At 47.4% G+C, this 27109-nt stretch overlaps 1 protein-coding gene across 1 annotated transcript in view; it reads right to left on the reverse strand.

The window, feature by feature from the left end:
- Nucleotides 1-27109, reverse strand: part of LOC119403212 (N-acetylated-alpha-linked acidic dipeptidase 2) — a 51892-nt gene that overhangs the window by 21142 nt on the left and 3641 nt on the right. Inside the window, exons 2-11 of the mRNA XM_037670161.2 lie at nucleotides 21568-21999; nucleotides 21167-21432; nucleotides 20099-20255; nucleotides 19499-19621; nucleotides 16748-17066; nucleotides 14541-14640; nucleotides 10415-10498; nucleotides 2925-3122; nucleotides 1665-1747; nucleotides 52-263 (exon numbers count right to left, since the gene is read on the reverse strand). Coding sequence (XP_037526089.2) covers nucleotides 52-263; nucleotides 1665-1747; nucleotides 2925-3122; nucleotides 10415-10498; nucleotides 14541-14640; nucleotides 16748-17066; nucleotides 19499-19621; nucleotides 20099-20255; nucleotides 21167-21432; nucleotides 21568-21999 — 1974 coding nt within the window. The remainder of the gene's footprint in view (nucleotides 1-51; nucleotides 264-1664; nucleotides 1748-2924; nucleotides 3123-10414; nucleotides 10499-14540; nucleotides 14641-16747; nucleotides 17067-19498; nucleotides 19622-20098; nucleotides 20256-21166; nucleotides 21433-21567; nucleotides 22000-27109) is intronic.

Below are 27109 nucleotides of genomic sequence, written 5' to 3' on the forward strand. Positions count from 1 at the left end.
ACCGTCACAAAATGGGGTTACGCGAGGAAGTTGGAAGGCAAACGGTCGCACCTCGAGGAACTCGGTGGCTCCGACCTCGCCGAATTCGTGTGCGTCCCAGGCGCCGAACACGATGGTCCTGCGTGGCCGCCACGGGTGCTTCCTGCTCATGTACTGCTTGTTGATGATGTAGCAGAGACCGAGAGCCTGCGCCAAGGCCGAACCCGGGGCCACGGCGCCACCGCCCCACGAGTCCAGGGGCACGCCAAACACAACGTACCGGTCTGGGCGCCGAACGTACGCACCGTGTCTTTATGCCGCTCGCTTCCACAACAAGCTCAGGCAGTCGGAACAGCGCAACGTACGAAAATGAGATTCGGTGTAATAAACTGTACATTAAAGACGCTGACATTTGTAACATACAGCAAGCAAGTATTTTTAGTGGAATAACTTTATAGGCTGCATTCTAGTAAGTAATTAGAGTACACTATCGAAAGTAGTGTTTACTTACAAAAAGTAGACATAAAAAATGAAGTAAAAGAAACAATAACCTCATTACGCCACCGAATATGGAAGTAACCACAAAGGTCAGCTATTTATTTAAACAGCCTTAAAAGATCCTACTTTTGAGAAGAATGCATCACTTTTTTTTAACAATGATTCTCCCTTTATCGCATCTGTTATTTTCTACAGTTTACTCTTGACTTATTCACTGATATTGAATACTTGTTTACATTATATTTTATTCGTGCCTCATTATCGCGATACACTTTAAGTTGCCCTGACAAACTAATATTTACTGACAGCCTCTAGGCTCTGGTTCTGGGTTCAAAAATTTGTTCGTATTTGTTAGGAAGGCAAATGTCAAAGACTACGAAAAAATTATTTTTCACTCTGAATATTGCAGCAAAGATATAGACAAATTATCGTAAACAAAACTTAAAATGTTGAAATACAACGTTGATGGATTTACGTCTAGAGCTCTTATAAGTAGATGAGGCCGAATGAGTTCGTCCGTCGAGTTTTCGAGCTCCATAAGCACTTCCACGAAAAAGTTCAAACAGTTACTGCTTCTCCCATGGGACACGATTCAATGCACTCGAGTTCCTCAGGGCACGCTTTCTTCTTTAGGCTGCGCTTGATAAAAATCAGACTGTTTTAGAACATCAAAACTGTAGCTAGGACGCAGGGGCGTAGCCAGGGGCGAGGTTGGGGGGGGGGGGGGTTCAAAACTGCCCTCCCCCCGGGGGATTTTTGAAAAAAAGTTCCATGTGTATAATATACACGCACACATACAAACGCACGCACGAACATACAAAACAGATGGTTGAACCCCCCCCCCCCCCCGAAAAAAATTTCTGGCTACGCTTCTGCTAGGAGGGGAAAGCTCTGCCGCTTCCATAGCGCAATAAGACACTGCTGCAATGAGTAGAACTTCGAGAAAGGGCATCCATGCAGTCGGCATCCCTCAGTGCATTTGCTGTTATATGACGTCTTAATTTGTATCACACTTTATTTTTCAGCTATAACGACGAAGGGATCTTGTACCGAAACACTCAGCAATCCGCACAGTCACAGTTGCTACTATCACGCTTAGATGAGCCTAAGAAATGTACACGCTCAGTGATCGGAATGGCAAGCCTTTCATAGACCAGCAGTCGAGATATATAAAAAAGTCATGTAACCTGGTTCGACTTCTCCAGGGAAGAAAGCCAGGATGTTCTGGATGTTGCTCTCGTGAATTACGTTGTGTAGTTGACCATACAACCTGCGGTGCGTATAGTGAAAATAAGACAAAAACAAAAGAACAATAAGTCCATGCTGGAAATGAGTACGCATTACTGATGATTGTATAAGATATATCCAGGTATATAATATTTTGTCTCAGCGTTAAATCCACAGGCGATGTCAACTATAACCATTATAAGATAGAACTGGCTGTGTTGAGTTTCTATAGGTTCACAGCTGTACGATACGTGTCGCTCGCAATCTATTACTCCTAAGTCTAGAAGGCGCGTAACTATAGGGTAAAAAGCACAGTTCTCTGTGAGGGCTTCTAATACATTAAAACACAATTGTTACCGGTATAACTCATTGAAACAATGAATAACATAGTAGGCGGGACACAGCAATCGGCAGCGCTTTCACGTAACAGATGGCGCTAAGGGCGGTGGTGACTGCTTTCGTTATTTTATGCCCGAGATGACCGAGGTTACAGACCTCAAGCTGGGAAGCGAGATCATCGCCCTTGATACCTTCCTGTAAGTATTTAGGCGTGCAGCTCTGTTCCGAGGGCAACATATACGACCGCCAAGAAGCCCATATCCGCCAAACCGCTCTTCAGGCACAATGCATCGTCCGGCGCTGCTCACTGTGGGGTTGCAACCGTTTCATCGTGGTCGGAGACCTATGGAAGCTCATCCACGTTCCCTGCCTGACATTCACCAACGCAATAGTATGCATGACGGCGGCAACCAGGGAATGGTTGGAGCGACGGCAACGAGATGTAGGCCGCACGGCGCTTGAGTGCCATGGAAGGCTGGCGAATGAGGCAATCCAGCGGGTCTGGCTTTGAAGCTCGCGAGGCCTCCAGCAAGTTGACGTACCGGGGTCATGTACAATTCATACGTCGAGGTCGCTGGACAAGGCAGGTGTTCGAATATCTTGCGGCAACATGTCCTCCGTCCGACTTGGATGAACCGGGCGTATCTAACATTCGCAGATCCTGTACAGACGGAAACCGTACGCTGCTATTCGAAGTAAGTGCGAGAGCGTTGCGTGAGAAGGCATATGAAATGTGGCATCACGCAATGAGTGATAAAACCACCCTCGGATTCTACTGCACATACAAAGACACCATCGACTCAGTTCGTCTGTACGAAAATTGCATTGGGAGCTCACTTCTGTTCGAGGCTCGCGCGGGAGCGCTTCGAACCCTCACGTACAGAAGAATATTCGACGATGCTGGGGCTTCGGTGTTGTGTCGCGCGTGTGGCAGTGCTGACAAAACAATTGCACATATTGTGTTAAAGTGCGAACAGACAGGCCTCCCGTGCGCATGCACAGTCATTGCGCACAGCGCTGGGCTTCGCGGGCGAAGATGGTCCACGGGCAATGAAGGTGACGATGCGGCGCCTCGAACGCTGGAGGGCAGTAGTCTCCCAACGGGCAAGAGCAGGCGAGAGCACAGTGCAGCGCGATGCAGTGCAACAGTGACACATTAAAACATGTAACGACAAGAGCGTGTCACGCATGCCTGTGTGTGCTTTTACAAAGCTTTCTTTTTCTTTGTTTTTGCTGGGTTTCTTCAGTGTGATGTGCGTTATTTTTCTCTTTCATATGTATGTACTAGGGTGTCACTACACCCGCCCGTTAGAAATGGTGCAGCAGCAAATCATCATCATCGCCACCATCAACAACTTTGTTGCTCGGCATACTCGCACAATCATGGCATTCATTTTCCACGCATTTGCATTTCGGCAGCCTGCAAGAGTCTCCCATGTCATGCATGGTAGGCTCCATGTCTTTCACACGCGCAGACATTGGTTAGCGGCGAATGCGATGCCGCGGTATTTCGAAAGACCGGAAAACCCTTTTCTCTATTTTACAAATTTCCCGATTTAACGTGGTCTTTAAATCACGTTTCAACTGTATAACTTGACCTTGTCGGGCGTGGCCGCTTGAGTGCGCCCCACATGCACTCAGCGTTTTACGGGCGTCTCATCCCCCGACGTCACTCGTCGTCGCTCGGCTTCTACGCTGACGAATGCGACAAGCCGAAGCGCCCAGATAACGACGTGCTAGGTCTCGGCGTCGCGCGTCGTAGAAGACGACGCAAGGTGGGGCATTTCCAGGAAACGTCGGTAGAAAAGTTTATCGAGCGGCTGCCTTAATAAGAGAGCAATGGTCGAATGACGACCATGCAGAGACCATGGCGGTAGCACGGACATGAGATCATGAAAATTATGCTATTCATGTCATGACATACGTTCCAGATACGCGACATATCTGGTGACGTGTGATTCATGTTTGACGCATTTATGTCATGGCATGACATGTGCTGTCATAGCATTTAATGTCAATTACGTTTAGCAACGCGTGTCGTGTTATTCATGTTATGTGATGCATTTGCATCATGACGTTCATGCAGTGACATGCATAACGATGTCATTACATCTTATTCATGGTACGTGCGCGCTCCCATGTTTTTTATTGCTCGCTTAAAACAACGACCATGTCAGTACGGTGCGATTTATGCAATTCATGTCATGACATGCTTGTCATGTAATTTACATTAACTTATGCATCATTTCATGTGACAGTGCGTGCGGAAGACCCGCCACGGTGGTCTAGTGCACGGTTACGGCTGCTGACCCGAAGGTCGTGGCATCGAATCCCAGCCGTGGCGGCCGCATCTCGATGGAGGCGAAATGCTTGAGGCCCGTGTACTTAAATTTAGGTGCGCCTTAAAGAACATCAGATGGTCAAAATTACCAGAGCTCTCCACTACGGCGTCCCTCGTAATCATATCGTGGTTTTGGGACGTAAAACCCCAACAATTATTAAATTATATTATGCGTGCGGGAAGTTAGCCGACGTTGATGAAGACGTAGGGAAACTATTTACGTGAAGTACAGGAATGGAAGAAGTGATCATTACGTCCGGCAGCAAATTGGATGCTGCGACCCACGGCAGGCTTAAGTCTCTCATCACACAATGCGTTTGGCTTATAATCCCTTCAATTTGTCGGGTTCACGTCATTTTCAGCCATGCAGTCGTCTATCCGGTGCATGTGGCGTCATTTTCGGCCCGTGGGGAAACCCCGCGAATTCTGTTCTTCCGTGGCTCATTTCCTTCCGGCGTTTTCTTCGTTCCTGGAAGGCGCTCGGCTACTGGAGGAAGGTCGCTCTTGAAGGGCACCCGGATGCTGCCAGGCCAGCCAACCTGACGGGTTCGGCAGCATGGTCGTCGGGTACCCGCGTACCATAATTTCCATGCAGTATCGATTGGTTGTGTTCGAAGAACCTGACAGATGATGGTCCGTTTCTAACAGCATGCCATATTATCCACATTACGACCCCCCAGTTAAAGAAACGACAGCAGCATCATCATGTTATATTGCCATTCATTTATGAGATTTGAGACATGCATGTCACGCCAACTTGCTATGACCTGCCTTTTTAGGTTTATGGGACATGCACGTCATACCATGCCCATTCTAGAATATGCATACCAAGGTAATGAAGCGACCACGATGCCATCGCGGTGCCACCTTGTCGTAAATATCGTCGACATACATAACATGCATGTCATGCTATACATAGGTAGCGACCTGTCATTCGTGTTCGTTCCATTCAAAACTTGATATATATGCCGAATTCATGAAACGACCACTAGAGCGCCAAAACGCAGGATACTAGATAGGTGCACTCAAATTTGTGCTCTTGGATCACCAAGGAAAGCTTCGCATTTGAAACACGCTTCAGACAGGCTGTCTTGGCTACGCTTCAGTTAAACAGATTTTTTTTCCACGATAGGCCGCATGGCATCTGAGCGTTCGTAGATTGGGAACATTTATGATGGCTTATACAATCAGCATGGATGCTGCGATGTAGAGCGATGTCTGATGGAGGCAACCAGCGAGGGCAGTCGAGGTGCCACCATCACAATTTTGGTGGAAATTCTCAGCAATGACGCCAGTGTGACTCGGGACGGCAAAATGACGTGGCTGTGTCTCGAAGCGTGTTCTATTCACAGCAGAGACTAGTGGCTCTATCTCGTTATTTAATCTCTGTCCTTTCGGGTCTGATATATGGTTTTTCGCAACTAAAGTGTCAAGATATCACAATTTCACAGGGTGGTCAGCATACAGCCACGGCGGCTTGGCGAAACGTCACATCGAGCTGCCGTGGTACAGCTGGGGCGAAATCTCCTATACGATCAATCATTTTAGTTTCGAACGGTTTCGAACAGCTGGCCAATCGCATGAGCGATTGGCCAGCTGTTCAACGACACTGGCTTCTTACTAAGTGCACGAGCGGAAACCAAATGTTCGAAGACCGCATAAAGTCCGAACGTGGTGAAGATTCCGCCCCTGATCAACCTAACGAAGCTTGTAAACAATCGCGTTGTCCAAACATCGGCGGAGGCGGAGTAGACGATGCATCGTCCACTTCGCCCACTGCGTCCACTTCGCCTCCGACGATCTTCGGACAACGCAATTTCTTATTCCTTCTTTTCAACTCCCCTCAAAGAGTTCCATGTATGAGGTGAAAAAAGTTTCTGTCAATGCCAGTTGGTTCTGACGGCTATAAATCCCATAAAGTATCTTTCCTCGTTTAAATGCGTGCTAACATGCAACCGACGCTTCCAAGTAACACTCGTATCTCTGGTATCGCAGGGCGAGCCCTTCACACAGTACTGATACTTTGTAAGTTTGTCTGAATACTGCGTCATATCATGTCGACACGACGCCCAAGGAACAATAATAATTGTTGGGGTTTTACGTTCCAAAACCACCATCTGTTTATGAGGGACGCCGTAGCGCAGGGCTCCGGGAATGTTGACAGTCTGGTGTTCTTTAACGTGCACCTAAATCTTAGTTACATGGGCCTCTAGCATTTCGCCTCCAACGGAAATGCGGCCGCCGTGAGCGGAGTTCGATCCCGCGACCTTCGGGCCAGCACACGAGCACCATAACCACTAGACCACCACGACGGGTGCACGCCCAAGGAAGCCGTATATACACCGCAGAGTTTGCCCTAAGCCTTGTCAGCAATAAAGACGATTTTCGATGCGCATTCTTCAATTCGTATATGATGAACATATATCTTCATTTTAACACGAAAGTGTTTTATGCCGGGGTCCACCAAGTACTTCCGTTACGGATATGACGTTGTTAAAATGGATGCCAACTGGTGAGAAAGAAAAAACCAAGAAAAAGTTAAGCTGCTGGGAATCGAACCTACGACCTTGCGGCCACGACGGTAAGCACCCGACGCTCAACCGACTAAGCTACCTTGGCACCGGTGGCCATTTCACGAACGCGCCTTATATCTTTCACACATTCTCTCTCGCACGGTTCTTTCTGATGACGGTGTAGGTAGGCGGGGCGGAGAGGGGCGGTACCGCCGTCTGTGAGGTGAAAATACGTAATGCGTCACACGCTCGACACTTACTAGCGCTGACTCCGAGATTGCACGCGATATCGGAGGTTATGGTTAAAGCGTCTCGATACCAGCGAGGGACACTGGCCGCGCTGGCGTCGACGAGGCACCCTAGGCGCAGTTACGTTCTTTGCCTTTCGCTTCGTGTAGGCGTGCGCTGGCTCATCGGAGTAGTGTAGCTTCCACATGCACCAACGGGATTTCTCCGCCGCCGACCGCTTCGACTGCGAGAGCACCGACTAGCAAAACAGCTGCAATACTCGTTGCAGAAAGGACACGATTTCGACGGGTGAATGTGGTGCCTTGGTGGAGCGAGACAGAGGCCAGCGGGACGCACGTGTTTGCGGCTCAAGCTACGAACCTCTGCCTCCCGTGTTGCTGAAGCGCAGTGTTTTATGTATGCATGAGCACAGGTGTTGGTTACCCATTACCATAGGCGTGCGCACAGGGGGGGGGGGGGCGGCCGCCCCCCTGATCACCTAAGAGAGGGGGCGCAAAATATGCCCTGTACATTGACCCTTCTAGTCACCTGGTGGGGGGGGGGGGGTCGCGAAATCTGCCTCGTACATTGACTTAATAGGAGGGGGGGCGCTGCGATGAACCTTCGCCCCCCTCCCCCCTTATGGGGAACCCTGCGCACGCCTATGCCCATTACTAGAAAGCGCACACCGTGCCGTTTCTCTCCTTAATTCACGACGTTTTGAAGAAGTGCATGTCGAGTACCAGTGTTGATTATGAGCTTGTTGATGTCATCTTTACGCGGGATTCACGATTCGCTGTGTCCAAATATATTTTCACAACTTGAGCTACCACAACGGTTTAATCATGACCATGGGCGTTAGTCGTCGCAATCGAGACATGCCACTAGGCGTCAACATGCGTGCATCCACGTCAAACGGTGCTATAGCTGCCAAACACGAACAGACATTGTACATGTTCTCATATATCACTACACAATAAGCACTACTTCTGTGAAGACACGTTTCACTTTTGTGTTATACCGAGTCCTACGACGGAGGGATTCAGCCATGTTTTTTACTGCCATTTTCTATTTCCCAATGCGGTTCATTCGACTCTTATGTGCAACTCGACACGGAAGTTTCCGAACTGACTAACGGCACACACGCGTGTGCTTCGATACCAGCGGCGCCCTGTGTTATCACCTCAAGCAATTCTTATCTTTTTCTGCCGGTGACGAGAAGGAAACACGGAGCCAGAGCAGACACTCGGCGTCGTCGTTATCGTTCGAGAGTCGTGAATTTTCTCCACTTTGCCGATGTGCGTTGTCACTGGGTCTGCGCTTGTCTATTTTTCAACGGTGATGGCGATGCATGCTAACAGAGGATGGCGATGAAAATAATAAATGCTGGTGTTTTACATGGCAAAACCCCGACATGATTATGAGGCACGCCGTAGTGAGAGACTCGGATTAATTTTGATCGCCACGGGTTCTTTAACACGCGCCTTAGTCGGAGTACACGGGTGTTATTACATTTCGCTCTCCCCGAAATGCGGGCGCAGTGGCTGGAAATTGAGCCAGCGACTTAGAGCTTAACAGCGCGACACCTCAGCCTGCTATAAGCTACCACGGCGGGTGGGCGATAAAAAGACACGACACGGTGCGTGATGTGTTTCGGCTGTATAATGCGCTAGAAGGAGCCGCGGAGAGTTTGCCGCTGCAGGATCTTGATAAGCGACAAGGGTGGAAAAATATACGTAAAATATTATAACCTCACAGTCAAAATGCGCATAGTTAACGAAACAGCGCCGCCTCCCGCATTTTTAGCTATATCGCCGGATACATTGACGGCCCGCTAGGTCAATGCCTTACGTCGTCGTTATCGGTGATAATCTGCGAGATTGGCAGAAATATGTCCACAGAGCGATATCCAGTGCAAGCGTCGTCTGCTAGGCCGTTTCTGTCGCAAGGAAATGCGCCCTGCCTATGTTATGTACGGGCCGCACTGCGCGCAGTCACAGCAACAGATGGCAATATTACGAAACATTTTCTTCTTTAATCCAACATTCGCGAGCAACGGCAATGCATGCTGCCAATCTTAGTCGCACGCATGTTGTTCTTCACGCATATTTTGTTATCTTTCTTTGAATTCATTTAAAGAGACCAAGCCAGACACTGTATGACAGAGCGTGTATATAGTCATGAAAGAGCGCAGTGGGGGACGCTTGCACTGGAGATGCATTGCGCGCCCTACCGGTCTCGCATAATATCGCCGTGGTAAGGCGCTGACACAGCGCGCGGACACATGTACAGACGGGCCCACTGTTAAAAGGAACACTCGCGTTTCGGGTATGTCCGTATTTCGCTCTCCTGCAAAAGCATAATGGCTTAGATTTGCATAACGCTACTAGTGGTTGACAGTTCCGAACCCTTATGATAGACGAACAATCTTTCCGCATCCACTAGCCGTTAGGGGGCCAACAAAATGAAAGTTGCTCATTCGAGTGTTCCCTTTAACAGTGGACCGTACTTTACTCGCTGCGGGGAAGCTATATATAGAGGCGACGGGGCATGTTTTAACTCGATAGATTTGTGCAGATGTAAAACAGCGCTTAAATTGCACGGGCGAATAATATGACCTGAGCGAAATAGCCGAGTACAGGATCAGCGAAAAACCGTACTAGCGAAAAGCACTTTGACGTCGCGAGAAGGATTTTATTTCGTTCCACACTAAACGCTAAACAATCACTCAGTACCTCGTGATACCGCGCGCAAGCAGTTACCGCGACTGTTTACTATGCCATACGGCATAAAACGAAAATAGTTCAAACGAGCCCATGCTTGAAATTAGAGCAGGAATTAGTGGCTACACCAGCTGAACACAGGGCGAATGCTGCGGTGCACGAACAAATGGCTCGTTCCGCGTCTTTCGACATTTTCGTGTTGCCGCGCAGATTTGATGCGGGAGTTTGTTCCTGCACCCGAATTCGTCGCTGTTGTGGGCTCAGGTCAAGTGGTAGAGCCAGCGGGAACGCCTTCCCTATAAGTTCCCGCAGAACATATTTGCAGTACGCAATATACAGCCAAGCTTGATAAAAAAAAAAGGTTTGTTTTGCACACTGTACGCCCAAGTCTTGCTTTTTTTTTTTTTTTGGCGCTTTTTGAGTCATTCGCGTCTGGGTAAATTTCCCAGTCTTAATTGCGAATTTACATCGAGAGACGATTCGGTCGGCTACACTCGTAAACATGAAATAACCTAGCGTTTAAATGAGAAGGCGAAAAGTACAGGTATTGGATGAAGTTCACTTACACTCCTTTGGTTTTGTCTCCGATGCGACACCCTATGCCCAGTTCTGGCACCCACTTTTCCGGACACTCTGGTCCATCCAGTCGCCTGCATCGTGTAAAAACAGCGGGAAAAAATAGATTGAAATGAATAACGAGAGGAATACAAGTTTGTAGGTGACCACAAATAAAAATTTATGAAAAGATAAGAGGGCGGATATGGTCAAAGTTAACGGCACTATAGAGTCGAAGCATAGACATCGGTGGTCAAACTTCAGGATCGTTCTTGCCGACACCATTATTATTGCTCGTAGTGAATCTTAATCTCAAAACAAAGGTCGAGAGCAGGTACGGTGTAGATGTGTTTAGCAAGTTGGACAAATGGAAGATGGCGGAGTGCGCAGAGTAGCACGCAAATTATTTCAGTAAATGAGTTTTACACTGTTGTCGACCGCACCCCATTATATGACAGAGCGCACGCCGGGTAAACTGGGCGACATATGCATTAATGAACGCATAAGTGAGCACTGTCTGGCTGTAAGGGATAACAATGGTAAGCACTTGGATTTTCATTGCACGAGTTGAGCCCAGTTCGACAAAGCGAGAGTAGTGTGAAAGTCACGTGATATGAGTGAAAGAGAAATCGCTCATAATTAATGAAAGAAAATCAATGAAGACTATTTTATCGTGCAAGTGCGTACGCATTATTGATTTTCATTTCGGAGGCGGAAGTTGCCTTCCTCGATGGCCATGTGTAACGCTGCTAGGTTTTAGACCTTCATTGGTCTTGTTTTCATCTTATGTCATTCATTTTGTTTGCGATCAATTCCTCTTAGCAACGGTGTTGATTGTTTTTCGTTGTTACTAGAAGTAGTCTGTTTTCTGGTGTCAAAGGGACTGTCTACCACCCGGAAATTTTATTTTTGTTGTGGGCAAAACGAGAAGATTGTCACATCGGCGGCAATGAGCATACTTTTGTCCAATAAAAAAGGAAATGTATTTTTAATTTGGCTCTGAATGTCGTGAAAGTATGACCGCTAGCGTACCCAACAGCGATATGGTTCAATCTATTGGTAGAAGCAAAAAACTCTCGCAGGTAGACTTATTTTGCTTCAAAACAAATATGTATATCTTAATATGCACTTTTGGCAGCTTTCCCTTGCGTCAGAGAATAATTTTTGCTTTTTTTTTCTTACGCGTTCGAAGAGGCGCTCGTTGGCGATGGAGTGATCATCATGGCTATGATGAAGAGCTTCAGCCGCGGTCCACATATGGCATAAAACTCGCTTGCTACATTGTGATGGACGAGGACGAACGATCAGTTGTCGGCCATTTTTCCGGCGAAAGCATTATCGTCATGTGCGCGTGGTGGTGTTGGTGGTGGCGGTACGTAATAAGCAGGCCCGTAGCCAGGAATTTTTTTCGAGAGGGGGGGGGCACTTGCTGAAAGCCTCGACTATTTGAGAAAAACACCTATTTTCATTATTTATTTGTGGTAAAAACACCTACTTCACCAAATCTTTTTTTTTTTTGGGGGGGGGGGGGGTAGCCCCCCTCCCCTGGCTACGGGCCTGGTAATAAGGGATGGGTTCAGAGTACGTTTCGGCTTCAGACACGGGGGTCTCGAGCAGCGGTCACATTGTGAACGAAGTCGCGAATGACGAAAATTGCGGCTTTTACAGTGCTCTTATGCAAAATAAGTACTGGATTTACGTGTTCATCAAGGCAAATGAAAATGCATTGATGTAATGAGACACTTGTTTATTATTTTCTTGATACTTCTCATAACTTGGCATTCGGTTAATTCGGACATTTTTTTCCGGTCCCGTGAATTCCGATTTAAAGAGCTTTTACTGCACCAGTATTCACCGACGCTGAAGTATGGCTGAAGTCACATCGCTAAACGGTCAACCCCATGAGTTCTACATTGAAGAAGATTTTGCCTTCAGGTTCCACTTCACCAAAGCGTCCGTGTTGGCTGTGATCATGTCGCATATGCAACACGGAACACCTAAATATAACTGAAAAACAGCACGGACCTTCTCTTCTGTGAAGAACGTCTCAAGTTCGTTTTTGTCGTACGCTTGGCATGAATGGAACCACTTAAGTTTGTTTCACAGCGTCGGCGCACCAGTGTGGCTGGAAGACACCAAGTTTTCCGTCGATTGCGGTGGCTTTTCAGGCTGACTAAGCGAGCTGGAAAGACTGTGGCAATAATACTTTATTTGACAGTTTGCGAGTTCTAAACGACCATTACGGCAACCGTTTTATTATTAAACAAAACCTAATTAGGCCTGCAAAAAACTGCATGTGGTTCCAGTTTTCGACTTTCACCTCCATTTTCACGTTCCTACACCATTTGAAGATGGTAAAACGTAGATCGAAAAATTCTGTTTTACAAATATCTTCTCGCTTTCCATAGAAACCGCTGCACGGTTCGACACTTCAGATGGTATGCTTTTGTGGTGACCACTGCGCACAGACCTACGCAGCCTCCGTCTCGTCACTGATTAGCCCGGCGTGACACAGCTACTTGCTGCAACACGCTTCCGATAAAAGACAGCGCCACGCAGTTTCACCGGAGGCTTACGTCACCACCGCTGGCTATATAACCCAAGCTACCAAGCTTGGTTTCATGTTTGTTCCTCTAACCTTCCGAAGCGCAGCATCGGCATGCTTGCCCTGCTGCCGCTACTACGTTAATAAACATCGTTTCGTTTTATGTTGGGATCCGTCCTTCACCGACTCCGCATCCCACACTTTCTATTGCAACACAAAATAAAAAAACAATAAAGCGAGGTAGACAGTCCCTTTAAGTAAAGTCATCATGAGCTTGCAGTTAGTAAAAAAGAAATGTTTGCTACAGAAAGGTAACTTGTTCACATTGTGATCGTGTAGAGAAACTCTACTGTTGGGCTTTCTGATAAGGGTGGCCGTATATTTCGCCACCTTGCGATGGTGTTGATAAGTGATCGTGCTGCTGTCTTTTTTTTTTTGCGTTGGGTGGCGAATGTGATATGCATGCATATATATATATATATATATATATATATATATATATATATATATATATATATATATATATATATATATATATATATATACCGGCTTTTTGGTCTGACTCAATAAACATCAAGTCGTCGGCGTTCTGTCCTGTCCAGCACATCTACTGATGTCCACAGCACAGCAGTAGTTCAACAGATAAATAAGTTTGCAGGATGCCAGGTGAGCTCGCGGAAGCGCCCGTGCGGACAGGAGACGATCCCCGGCTACGTCCGCAGTCTAACACGACACAGGTGAAAGAACGTAGTTTTTGCCAAAAAAAAAAAAAAAGCACATGTATTTCCCGCATTATCTGCCGCATTTTTCGGCTTTCGCTCCCCATTTTCAAGACTCTTGAACGCTGATGTGCGCGTGGGAAACAGTACTCATTAACGTGAGTAAATAACAAGACAACGCAAATGGTTCTAACTGCATGCTATACCCCACAAAAGACATTGCATGCAACCGCAAAAAGAAAACAAAGAAAGGAAAAACCTGTAAATTAACTATGAACGCTTACCAACTAGCCCGGCTTAGCACTCTTTTGAAAAACCTACGCGGGTATTGGCCTATTAAGTGCAATTATTATACCCGAAGTGATAATTACGTCATGAGAGAATGCACCACGCGTGCGCCGTGCCATTATGTTGTGCCAATCGAAAGAAAAAAATTAACGCGGCATAGGTAAATGCATGTCATTTCGCATCTCTCAAAGTTAAGTCGTTACTGCGTCACCCTGATTTTTTTTTTAAGAGCGCCAATGCGACAAGGAAACGTGTCGAGAACGTGACCAACTTCACCAAAACTTTGTCGTGAAGGGAATCGGCTTCGACATTGCACGGCACCCTCTCAAGTCTTCAAAGTCGGTAGCCGAATCGGGGAGGGACTTTCACTATCCGTGCCAGAAATCTCCGAGGTGAACTCCGAGGGCGGAAGCACCGCAGGAGGGTTCAGTCACAATTTGGTTCGTCATCTGAATCCGACTTTTAAGTGACATGTCGTCATGCCTGGCGCTTTCTGTGATTTAGCTCCTATTAAACTTATGCCTGATGCGCCTGCACATTTCCCCCCTCTAATTTTACTTTCCTTCCGCATTTCAAACATCATACTTGAGGATCTCCGCCGCGTCGATGGAGTTGATGGGGTGGACTTGGATCTTGGGCACCAACGTTTCACTCATATGCGTCCTGTGTAGGTCACTGAAGGCGTCTGTAAAAAAAAAAAAAAAGCGAAATGGCTAGTAACGCCGGCAGTGCGAGATGATAGGGGACGGGACCTTGTAGCTGTCGTAAAACGAGCCAATATTTTTTCACCGCACGCGATTGGTCGACGCTCGCGCTTCGTTACGAACGGGGGACGTGCATGCGCGAGCATCGACCAATCGCGTGCGGCAAAAATGTTCCGTTTTAGAAAGGCTACAAGATCCCGGCCCAGTCCCGGGATGCCCCGGGTAGTATTAAATGAGATGGTTTAACTCTAGTACCAGTTACTGGTTGTTGAAGGACACGATTGCCTACTCGTGCTTAGGAAACACTACACGCGACGATGGAAAAAAAAAAAATTGTTCTCTACCCTGGCTAAAACGCGCGTTGTATCATTTTCCTGCGTTCTCACTGGCGTCTTGTCTGGGCTAAAAAAAATGTGGGAAAACAGATGAACATTGTGAAAAAAAAATAGAGGAGCTGATCATCAGCTGCATCACTCGGGATTATGATTAACAAAGAGGGTTTCATGCAACTGCGGGAGGCACTTTATCCCGGACGTCTTAGCTGGATGGATGGATGCTATGAGCGTCCCCTTTATAACGGGGCGGTGACAAGTGTGCCACCAGGCTCGATTAAAAAAAAAAAAAGTTTCCCTTTTCTCTTCTTTTTCTTAATGCTGGCCTAACGTCTCCACTTCAATTAAATCTATCTTACTGCAGGGAAAAGAACGTAAATTCTCAGCCCAGTTCTCCGTCCTTTACGGCTGAATGTCCTTATTTTTTCCCCAATATTTATTTTTGTCCTTTCTCTCTATTTTTCTGCCACCAGTACTACAACCGTCTCTTACTTATTTCAATCGCGGTGCTGATGCACTCGAACATCGCCATCTATTGCGAGAAAATTATGCAGGAGCTCTTGAAACGTGAATAGCATTTCACCAGAGTATTCATGTAGATTTGTTTGTATTCCGACGGCATCTGTTTAAATTTAAAACGCTACAGCAAGTATAAGCTTCGGAAAAAGAGAAAGAAAGAAGAAAGGAAAAAAGAAGGAAGAAAGAGAGAAAGAAAGAAAGAGAGAGAGAAAGAAAGAAAGAAAGAAAGAAAGAAAGAAAGAAAGAAGAAAGAAAGAAAGAAAGAAAAAGAAAGAAAGAAGAAAGAAAGGAAAGAAAGAAAGAAAGAAAGAAAGAAAGAAAGAAAGAAAGAAAGAAAGAAAGAAAGAAAGAAAGCGCGACAAACGAAATATTTTTCCCCGCAGTTTTTAAATTTTATGCATAGATTTGGTATTGTATATGTAGTATAACTGTTTGAAGCCTAGCAAGGCTGAGACGAATGTCTGTCCGAGAGATCTCAACTTATTACTGTCCTGAACGAGTAAGTCATGCAGACGTAAGATGCAATCGCATCTTACATTGGCAAACTTCCTAATTACATCACGCCACCTAATTGCCTGCACGCTGTTCCCGACCACTACGCTTTCCTTCTATTCAAAGCAGACGCTTCTATTCAAAGCAGAAAAGGGTGGCTTTAAGAGATGAAAACTCAATGAACAGGGATGTCGCTACAGCCAACGTTGCGACAACGTTGGCTGTAGCGACAGTTGTCTTCGTCAAGATAGCAAATGCTTTCCTTAAAATACCGGAGGGTAGCTATTTAGATAGTATGGACCTGTCAGAAATGGATGAGTAGGGGGGAAACACATCAATAACAGAAGGAAAACAGGAAGGGGGGGAGGGAGGCAGCAGTGCGAGCGAAACACCTTGTTTTAAACTAATATTGCCGGATAGTGCGTTCGGGTATTGTTCAGGCCTGGGGGATCGATTTCGGCGCCGAAAGAAAGGAAGCTTCAGATCTAATCTTCACGGTTCACCGCAACCGTTATGGACGCCTGCCATGTTTGCGAGCTATACGTTAGCGGCTCACAAGCAGGCTAGATGAGTGCTCGATAACAGACACTGGGGAGAATGAACTTTGCGTTGCCGATCCTTTTTTCCTCCACTAACATTCCTCGGGGAGTGCGTGCTCGCGACTTCCGCAGAACGCGGCTGCATATGTGGAATTCGAACAAATGGACAACTGCGTCGTTTGTGCCGTGACAACGAGGCATCTCACAGCGGGACGCGTATCCGGGGGTGGCGGGGTCCCCGATGTCGTACGGCATGCGCACACTGGCGCGGCGGATGGCCGTGGGAGGCATCCACCAGGACTGCGGGAAGGCGCTGCTTCCGCCGCCGCCCGAGATGTCGTGCGGGTCGCTGAACAGGAGCACGGCGCTCACGCCTAGCTTCGCGGCCGCGGCCACCGCCACCCCGGGGCTCTCGGTTGTGCTGTAGCGGCAGAGCAGCGCGGAGGCCCACATAGAGGGACCGAGGGTGCCCAGGTATTCGAGGTCCTCTTTGAAGCACCGGTTGGCGTACATGATCCTTGTCTCCTGCACGCCGGCAAGCTCAGCCCGTCACTTGCGAGCTTCTCAGTTACAGCCAACTACACGCATTTCGTAGAAATTCGCTGCGTTATATAGAGGCTGGTTTGTTACGCATGTTTATGAAAACGGCGCTAAAACGACGAAAGACAACGAAAAAACACATACAAGCGCTGACCGACAACTGTTATCAGTAAGCACTTATGGTGCGGTCTTCCATCTCTGTGCTGCGCCGATGTTTGGACTTTAAAGGTCCCCTAAACACAGTGGCGCTAGCCAGGGGGTGGCACACCGGGCCCGTGCCCCCCACAAAATTATGGTGCGCCTAAATAACAGCAGACTACATACAGCAATCCGAACGACTCCCGAGCGCGGAGCGAAGACTTGTTCACCGGCAGCGCGCGATGTACCGTTTTTTGTGACTTTCAAACGCACATGAAAAATACAAATTCCATTTAAATCATCATACAGAATGTTCGATTCTGTCAAGATAATTCACACTCTTTCCATTTCCACTATAATCAAATCACACGTTCTAGCCGGTTGTCTGTACCTTCATGAACGCAGTTCGTGCACTGCTTGCGGTATACAACAGGACTGTCCATTATTTTTTTTTTTTTAGAAAATGGGGGAAACGAGGCAATTATTACTTTTTGTTGGCTGTTCATAGCGCGAGAGGGCTGACATCAGAATTCGTGTGATGATTATAAATGCGACTTATATTTCACTTATTACTAATTAATTATTAGATTGTTTGTTCAGGTGTTGTAACGTCGGTATTGTAAGTGCAGTAGTGAGTCCGCTATTATGCTAGATACTGCATCAAAATGCGTTGCAAAGCACGTTGATGTCCTAGTTTAAGCAGGGCTCCAATCGAAGCCAGTTGGTTATATACACTATTTTGTATAAATGCGCTGGTTTGAACAGAAACAGCCCTTAAGTCCAGGGAAAACACTACACAGGGCGCCCTGCGTTTCGTTTCGTTTCAGCGTTATCATATGCTGCGAAAAACAGTGCCGTATGTTCGAAACACTTCCAGTTCTCCATATGCAGCAGAAAAATGTAAACCGGGGACACCGGCGCTCTACACCATGCATTCCGAGATAGTTATATTTGATAGCAATGCAAGCAATATAGTCCACATCTATACAGTCCAGACGCTTGCAACCTGCATGAAGCATCCCATGTTCGGCCACGGTTCATCGGTATTTAATGGAAAGGTTAATGTAACAGGCTGATGCATTGCATTAAACTGTTAAAGTAAACATGTCAGTATCCTCAATAATTAAATCGCCATTTTTGTGCATTATATTTGAGAATGTGGTGCAAAAAACGCTTCTGTGCATTGATGCCGTCACAAGATGCCGTCGCTATAGCGATGCTGCCAGAAGAGTGGCGTGATGAGCATTTTTATGAGGTTTTCGAAGTATTAAACAATGTAACACCGTTACCAATGCATCTCTTTTGCAACACCTGCAGCCGAAGCTGCGCACCGGATGTGCAACGGTAACCGAGCGATAATTTTAAGTTGGGGCATAGTTAATTATACATAGCTACTGATTGCAACGCGACTGAGAAAAAATAACGCAAGAAAAGCAGATGCACGAACAAAACAAGCACATCCTAGCAACTGTTTATTTGAAACAACAGCGTGAAAACGAAGTAAAAAATAATGGCCGCCTGTAAAAGCGCCTGGAACATCTGCTGCAGTGTGTTGAAATGTGCAGTGGATAACTGATCCGACAGTTATGTGTTACATTGGTAAAACCTACCGGTTTTACCAATGTACTTTCTGTCGCAAGAAAGTGGAGCCCAGTATACAACTTCATTGTCGCATTGCGCAAACTTGCTCGAGTGGTTACATCGCACAAATAAGCTTTAGTCTACTGGTTGCCTCCATGACAAAGTGAAATTAGTGTATCGGGAGCCGTGAAGATTGTAGATGTGCCGTGCCTGCCTGCAACGTTCTTTAGAACAATAATAATTGCTTCGGTTTTGCGTACCAGAACCACGATATGAGTACGAGGGACGCCGTAGTGGAGGGCTCCGGAAATTTGGACCATCTCATGGCGTTCTTGCTCTTCATATTTTCGTTTAAGTTCCATAATTATCTTCCGATTCTCGACAACAGAACCGATCGGGGTACCCGCTATTTCTGAGTCTGTCGATTTTGTTCATCAGTCATGTGAGTCAGTGCATGGGTTTTTCCTGGAGTTTGTGTCCCAGCAGCGCGCTGCAGTCAGTATAGCGATAATGCTGTATAAACTAATACCTTTGACCGTGTTAAATTCTGAAACGTAACATTTCGTCAAGGTAACTTTGAAAGTTCGTAGGTATCGTCCTTAATACGACGTTGGATGTTCCTTTGTGTGCACACGTTTGTGCACACGAATATTTGAGCTGCGACACACACACACGTGTGTGAAACGAGCGCGTCTTACCTTTATAGTTCCGGCCCTTCCGAATGCGCTGTACGCCAGCTGAGGCCCCATGTTTTTCCCCAGATATGACGGCTCTTCATCAGTGATGTCTAAAATGTTGCCGCTTGAATCATTAAACAGCAACTGCAAAGCGGACGCGAACAAACAATGAGCGTTGCTAGGCATTTACAATAATGGATCATAGGTTGGTCGATTCAGACACCCTGCCTTGCAATGCACGGTTGTAGAGCGCTATGCCGCTGTGTAAAACGTGATTGCTGAAAAATGACGCACTGCGAACAACCTTACCGGAACAGCAATTTTATGCAAGGGCAAGTGAGCCACCCTGTTCATCATCGGATCACAAATGGGCATCGAGCGGCAGTGTTACGAGCATGTTTGTATTTTGCCCCCATACACTGACTATCAAAATATCTCGTTAGAGATGAATCTAAACGATATACTGAATTGAACATTAGATAACTCCTGCATAAGTGTGTAGGTCATGTCACGCTATATTACGACAGCGAATACAGCAACGAGTCCACTCAGATGTATACTACGAATAGATTTTCAATTAGCTATATATCTATATAGTGGTTAAGACGATCGCGCGTTTACCTTGTTTCTTTCCGTTGTGCTTGGATGAGACAGGCTGACAACGTAGGTAAAGATCTTCGTGTTATTGATCTTATTGTCTTTCATAAACCTGTCGACGTAGGTGGTAACTGGAGACTCCGTTTCTGTGCCGGCGATGTATCTCAGGTCTGTTATCGTCCTGCAGGATACATACCATAATGCTATAGAAAGTCACAGCGTGAACCGGAGTATGCTTAACGTGTAAAATTTTGGTCACCATAGATTGTCTATGTATATGGTAAGGTCGCTATGTGCCGCGACGTTCGGTAAAGTCTGACACTGCATCGCACGAAATGCCGAGCACATCAAGTTGCCTATAGTGTATCGTATCACGCCCGTGGTGACGCATTCCCGTAAAGTGCACCCGTTCCATTCCCCCATCGATATTACTATGATATATCGTTTGAAAATGGCGACATCGCTGAACCTAGCGGCTTGACCCACAGACTCCTTCCCCGCAAGGTCGCGAGCTATGTATAGCACCGACCTTGAAGTAAGTGATTGTGAATATATTGAAACAGGATAAAAAAAAAAAAACGATATCAAATGGCACTTTTGGCGTGTAGTTTATCCTGATTCTTATAGGCAGATTCATAACAATTTTACCGTTAGCTTGCGTTCAAACTTTCCGCCAAGTGTTCGGAGCTGGAGAGAGAAATCGGTTGCGTGTTCTTCGCTGAATTTTTTTCACCTTTAAAAAACATCGTTTAAAAATATTCGTGCTATGCACTCCACGCGTGACATGCATGTGGTACTCCTGTGTCACGTAAATTTTCTGCCTCTGCATAATTTGCTTAGCTGTTCCCGAGGTCGTGGTATCCTGATCGACTTGGTCAGGCGTGCGGGGTCCACTGATCGCTTTTCAACTATAGTACACATAGCAAGAAGACCGTGCTATGATTACGGACGTTACGGACCTTATCGCCAATTTCGTGAGTCAGCACGCTACTCTATAATAAAGATTTTTCACTGATACGAAATCCCTCAAGCACGAGCAGACCAGCGATGTAGCGGCGCAATGAAAGACGTGCAAGTCAGGGTACAGCGTACTTGAGGATAGTGCGGAGAGACACTTCAGTGGGCAGGTCGACCTTGTAGAGCTCGTTGAAGACAGCACTTCCGAAGCGTGGCGAGTGGCTGAGCCGCTGAAGCAGGTTGAGGTGCTCCTGCATCTTCTTGTCCAGCCGCGTCTGCCATGAGGCGTAGAAAACGAGGATGGCCAGCAGCACCACAGCCAGCGTCACCACAAACACCCAGGTCATGATCCACTCGAGCAGGTTGTGTCGCTCCCTGCGATACTTCCGCGCTGCCATCACCTGCGGTGTGTGCGAGCAAATACTGTTTACTAACGTCTTGCAGTACTCGCATAGTCCGCGTAGATAGCCAGGTGGACAGCCATGAAGTGTTTACCCACCCCATTAGCCTGTGTTGCATAAGCGCAATCAGCATACCTGGCGGTCGGACATGAAGGGCCAGGACGGCGAACGCGCCCCAGACCTTGGCGTCAGCGGGCTCACGCGTCCAGATAAGGGTCGGCTTATCACGGGTGGTGGGCCACCGTACAGAAACTGGCGCGACGGTGAGCGCGGAGACATCAGCGGGGACATGGCCAGCCGCGGTCGTGAGCCGACCGGCGACATGACTCCCATGGGCGGTCGTGGCGATGCCATCACGGATGGCCTCATGTATTGCTGCTGCACGGCGGACGGGGAAGCGGCGCCCGCGATCGGTGACATGGCCCCGGCAAGCGGTGACGCGGCCGGCCGCTCGACGGAGCGCTGCCAACGAGGCCGGTCTTCGTCCTCGCGCTCAAGCCGCTCCAGTCGCTCCATGCGCTCCATGCGCTCTCGCTCCCTCTCCAGTCGATCTGGGGATATTGGCTCCTGCACAACGCATCTTGCTTAAAATTCACCACTGGCGTGCATGTTGCAGAGTGAAGACAATGACTAGAACTGCATGTTACGGAGGTTCCTCGGAAGACATGCCACAGCGTTTAGGAGCTTGAAAACGATAGTGAAAAAGAAAAGGCTAGTCACCGCAGTGTTTACTACATCCCACAAACGATTACTTACTTTTTGCCAGCTAATCACTAGCGAAAGAGAACCACGAGGGCACGTACTTCAATTGGCCAAAACCTATACTACCTCCTCCTCACACAGTCTATTATGCTCCGCAGTGGCCGTCTTCATGCGACATTTACATGAACTATAAATTGTACATTTCCTTTTATCGTATTCGGCTTCTCCCGAAGTTCTAGTCACTAGGCCACGGGCCCATGTCTCATCAGATGGTATGGAACACCTTTGAAGGGCCCTTAACCAAGTTTGGGCATTACAAACAAGCAAACGTGGTGCGTAGATCGCTCGGTAGCGATCGTGTCTCGTCGTCTGCTAGGGTACTTCCGGTTCGAGGCCTAGCTCTTCGCTGCTTCAACGGGCCTGCTCTTCAGTGTAATTGGGGAGGAAACGCGTGCACTTCTGCGACGCGCTTGTTACCGGTTGCGCGCTGATCGTGTTCTGGCGTTCACTTGTGAATGGATAGTAAATATTTCGCGTTTCACAGAACGAAGCGGGAAGTAGAAATAGACGGTCGTTGCGAATGAAACACGGGGAACGGTGAGAGGGCAACAGTTCGAGCGCAGCAGCCAGCATACGTATACGGCTATGCTTTAAAATACGCAATAATATTTTACCGAATAAGCTTGATTATATATTTTCGAGCACAAACGACGGCTACCTCAGAATCACACGCATGTGAGCACATATGGGGTGAAGTCTACATACGCTCCCATATCGTTTAAGGGGGTATCCTGTTTGCAGCTTTATCTTTATATCTCAGGAACTGTACCACATTTCAGAATGTCCCACGTGTGGCGCGTTTCCCACAACGTTGGAAAAGTGTCGTCGAGTCGAATGTGTGTGCAAATACATCAACGACAGTGCTATACACATATTGACTGTGACAATCATCGTTTAGGTAGTTTCTGCAGCAATTTTTGTCCAATCGTAATAGCTATTAAAGAAATCCAAATGGAATCTCTTTTCGGAGATTCTAACTGATGCGCAAGCGTACAGCTCTTATTGCAGAAAACTCCATCCATGGTTGCGGCCTTCCCTGAAACGTTGTTGTCGGGCGGCATCGGCACGGCGTCTTTCATTTTATTTCTGGTGTTCCTCAGCGTCTGGGACGGCCCCACGGAAGGCACATCTCGCGACCACCGAAACGCGTGTTAGGCAATAAATTTTCTCCTAGTCGAAATTTTACGTGTGCGCACAATCCTACATGTCGGCTTTACCTCTTGTCCTACATAGGTATTTTATTACACTACCACGAAATTTTTCAGCGAAGCCTTCGTAGAAAGTACGTTGTAACCACCGGTACAACGCATTCATGTAGTTCAGTTATATTCACATTCCGCAAGCGTGGGTGTTTAGTCTAGTGGTTGAGACACTGAGTTTCAAGGCATAGGGCCCTAGGTTCGAAATCCAGCAGTTCTAAGAAAACTTCATTTATAGAGTTGTTTCTTTGTAGCGATTCGTCATACTTGATAGACGAACTAACGCGCAGTTTTCTCGAGTCGGCCGGCATAGAAGTGCTTACGCATTAAAAAAAAAAATCGATAATACGGCAGTAATGTATAGTGTGTTGATATAGTCCAGGGGTGCTGGCCCGAGCTTCTCGGGCACACCAGTTTGCTCCGAGCTCGCATTCATTACTGCGGTCATGACAGGAAGACAGTGTGGAGCACGCGATAGCAGCGTTGATAAAAAAGGCTACAAGAACGAGCATGGCATCACAAACGCATTTGCGGTGTTTTTCAAAGGAACACCGCGTGCGAACGCGTCAGCGCCACCACTCAGTCAACATTTTGACAGTGCAGCGACGTCAGCGTGATTGTCGCGCTATCTTTTTGCCAACTGATCATCGCGCCTCCCACGGGCGTGTTCGTGGGCGTTTGTCCTCTTTCGCAAAATTCTTTCGTTCCACCTGCAGCATGGAAATTTCCACTCTCGAATGCAACAAGGGAGCACTCTTGTGCAGCTCGTTTCGCTTCTCTGAATATTACAAATAAATAAATGAACAGATTACTGCTATACTTACATTACACGTCTGAAGATTTTTCTGTAGTAACGAATCGGTAAATAGTAACATTTTTCGCCGCAAATCCCACCAGGGGCGCTTGCTTCATGGCTGTGATAAAGTCACTGGAATGGGAACCAGTGATCCAGTGACTTTAGGCTGTGAGTGGTATACGTCGTGAGCGCGGTGAAACTTGAATGCGAGACATCGTAGCCACGTGATGACATAACCTTTAGTTCTTCGTGCGTGTGTGCATAGTCTGTGCGATCAAACTCATAGATGAACCGGGCCGTTCGCTGGCGTTGCGGCGTGAGCACTGCTCCTCGGCAAGAGCAAACGCGGTGGGCAGGCCCGATCTTCGCAGCGGGCGTCTGTCAATCAAATCGATTGACGCGCGAACTCGGGCACAAACTCGTTGATTCTGAAAAGGCCCCAGTTCAACTCGTGACTGCCATAGTGACGGTGTGCCTGTAAAGTGTTTCATGCAGTGGACGCTACTCAGCAGCTTCTTTGCATATAAAATAATTTGGTCAGCTTGCACTACTTGTGCAAGGCTGGGGCCATCGGAGGAGCTTGTGATCACCTAGCTTCTTCAAGCTTTTTACGCGGCTCATCTACTCAGTATGCTTGGTCTGCTTCGGAGTAATGACCGTGTCAGTTCGGTCTCAATAATGGTGCTATTGATTAGGTAGGTCTTGAATAACATATTGAATAGTCATGTCCTTAATTGTTAATTGTTTGATTACTACGATATTAATTACTCAGTTTTAATTCCCAAGGTCCTGAACAGTACAGAGGTAATTAGCATAACCATAATTAGCATGACCCTAAGTAACACGATCTCGGTGAGTAAGGTCCTGATTATCTTGTTTTTACAGGCTCCTAATTAACGTCGCATTAATTAGCATGTTCTTAATTAGCTTGTTCTTAGCTTTACACGGCTTCATCATGGTCTTAGTAAGACGTGGCTTAATTAGCTCGGCCTTAGCATGATTTGGCTTAATCAGCTTCGTCATAGCATGTCCTGACTTAGCTAGGTATACCGCCCAGCCAATTAGCCTAATCAGCGGGGCGCACATGGTCGGGGAGCGAGCAGACGATGAAGAAGAGGAAGAGGGCGCGCGCCGGCCGAGCAACGCGCTAGAATGTACAGGCCGACCATGGTGATTATACACGTGGCCTCGGCGATTAGCTCCAGCCGCGGTGTTGTAAGGCGCTCGGTCGGAACTAATTTCAGAGGCCACGGTGCTGATTATCCTAAAGGATATCTAGTGCAGACATTAAACGCTTGAAAATGAATTCAAACGGCCTGCGCACTCACAAAAAATATAGTTAGTAGAGCTTTCTGTCACTTTTCTTGCATGGGTGCACTTCTGCACTCAGTGGAACGACAAACAAATGAAAGAAGGTGCCTCTTGAGGACACCACCCAACCTTCTCGACCGCCCTTGACGTGACGCCGCGTTCCATCGTAACCAATGGAACGGAGCGCGCGCTGAGGGATGGATTTCACCTTCTCGTACTGTTAACTCGTACAAAAGGGGGTGTCGCCAGAGCTCGGAAAGATCCCGAGTTTCGCCAAACTCGGGCCATCCTGCATATCACCCCAGGGTTCGACGGAACACAGTTATATACACGCACTCGGTTTGTTTGAGTGTTTGTTTGTTTGTTTGTTTGTTTGTTTGTTTGTTTGTTTGTTTGTTTATTCGCAAGAAGTGTGTTGATATGCGTGACATGATGTTGCTTTTAGCGCACGAAATGACGACCGAGAGAAGTGGGGCACACAGGCGCAGTAGTAATGTTTTGATTTTCTTAACGCCCAGAGCAGATGGCGACGAAACGCGACCGCTTGATATAACCGCAGTTACGACCAACCACGGTTAACCGCGTTGAACCACGGTTAGCGCCAACCACGGTTCGCCGATGTTACACGGCGCACAATCGTCCTCGGTTAAAGCGGACTTGCTTTGGCGTGAATGGCTCTGCGTGTGGCGGAAGTCCGGCGTTCAACTTGGCTGTTATTGCCGCGTCCACTTTCGCATTCCTTGAGGTGCTCCGTAGATGACGCAAATTGTTTTCCCAAAGCCATCAGGCTTTCCGTGGTTCGTGCAGTGCAATTCGTTCGTTTTTCACGAACGCTCGTCGGCGTGCACACGTCCTCCATGGAGGCTGCCATTTTCTCGGTTAACTGCCAAACCGAGGTCGCCAAGCCCGGTTTGGCACAACCGCGGTTAGCGGCATAACCGCGGTTTCGCATACCGTGTAAGCGAAACGCGGTTACGCGTAACTGCGGTTACACTAACCTAGGTTTAGGCTGTCTGTGTAACACGGGTATGAGTGAGCCACGCACATTCAGAGTGGTGCAGGACATGCACACCAAAACGACCTCAGCCCATGAGAAGCGCCGGATCGAAGTCTTGAGTAAGTGCAACGTCCGCTGCTGACGTGTTGCAATAATAATAATATCTGGGGTTTAACGTCCCAAAACCTCGATATGATTATGAGAGACGCCGTAGTGGAGGGCTCCGGAAATTTCGACCACCTGGGGTTCTTTAACGTGCAGCTAAATCTAAGTACACGGGCCTCAAACATTTTCGCCTCCATCGAAAATGCAGCCGCCGCGGCCGGGATTCGATCCCGCGACCTTCGGGTCAGTAGTCGAGCGCCGTAACCACTAGACCACCGTGGCGGGGCGATGTTGCAATGGCTGTGGCAGCGAATTCGAAATGTACAGTGGGAATGGAAAGAAACGCGAACAGAGTGGCATCTACATTCTCTGCTGTTCCGAATTTATTTTCAAGCGGTTGCAGCCTGGATCGTAATAAAAAACCGCTAGAGTCATCCATGATACAATCAAGAACCATTCTAGCATAGCCATCAAAGTGTGATGGCTATGCTATCAAGCGTGATGGCA

The sequence above is a fragment of the Rhipicephalus sanguineus genome, chromosome 1, assembly GCF_013339695.2.
Source record: "Rhipicephalus sanguineus isolate Rsan-2018 chromosome 1, BIME_Rsan_1.4, whole genome shotgun sequence".
Taxonomy (NCBI): domain Eukaryota; kingdom Metazoa; phylum Arthropoda; class Arachnida; order Ixodida; family Ixodidae; genus Rhipicephalus; species Rhipicephalus sanguineus.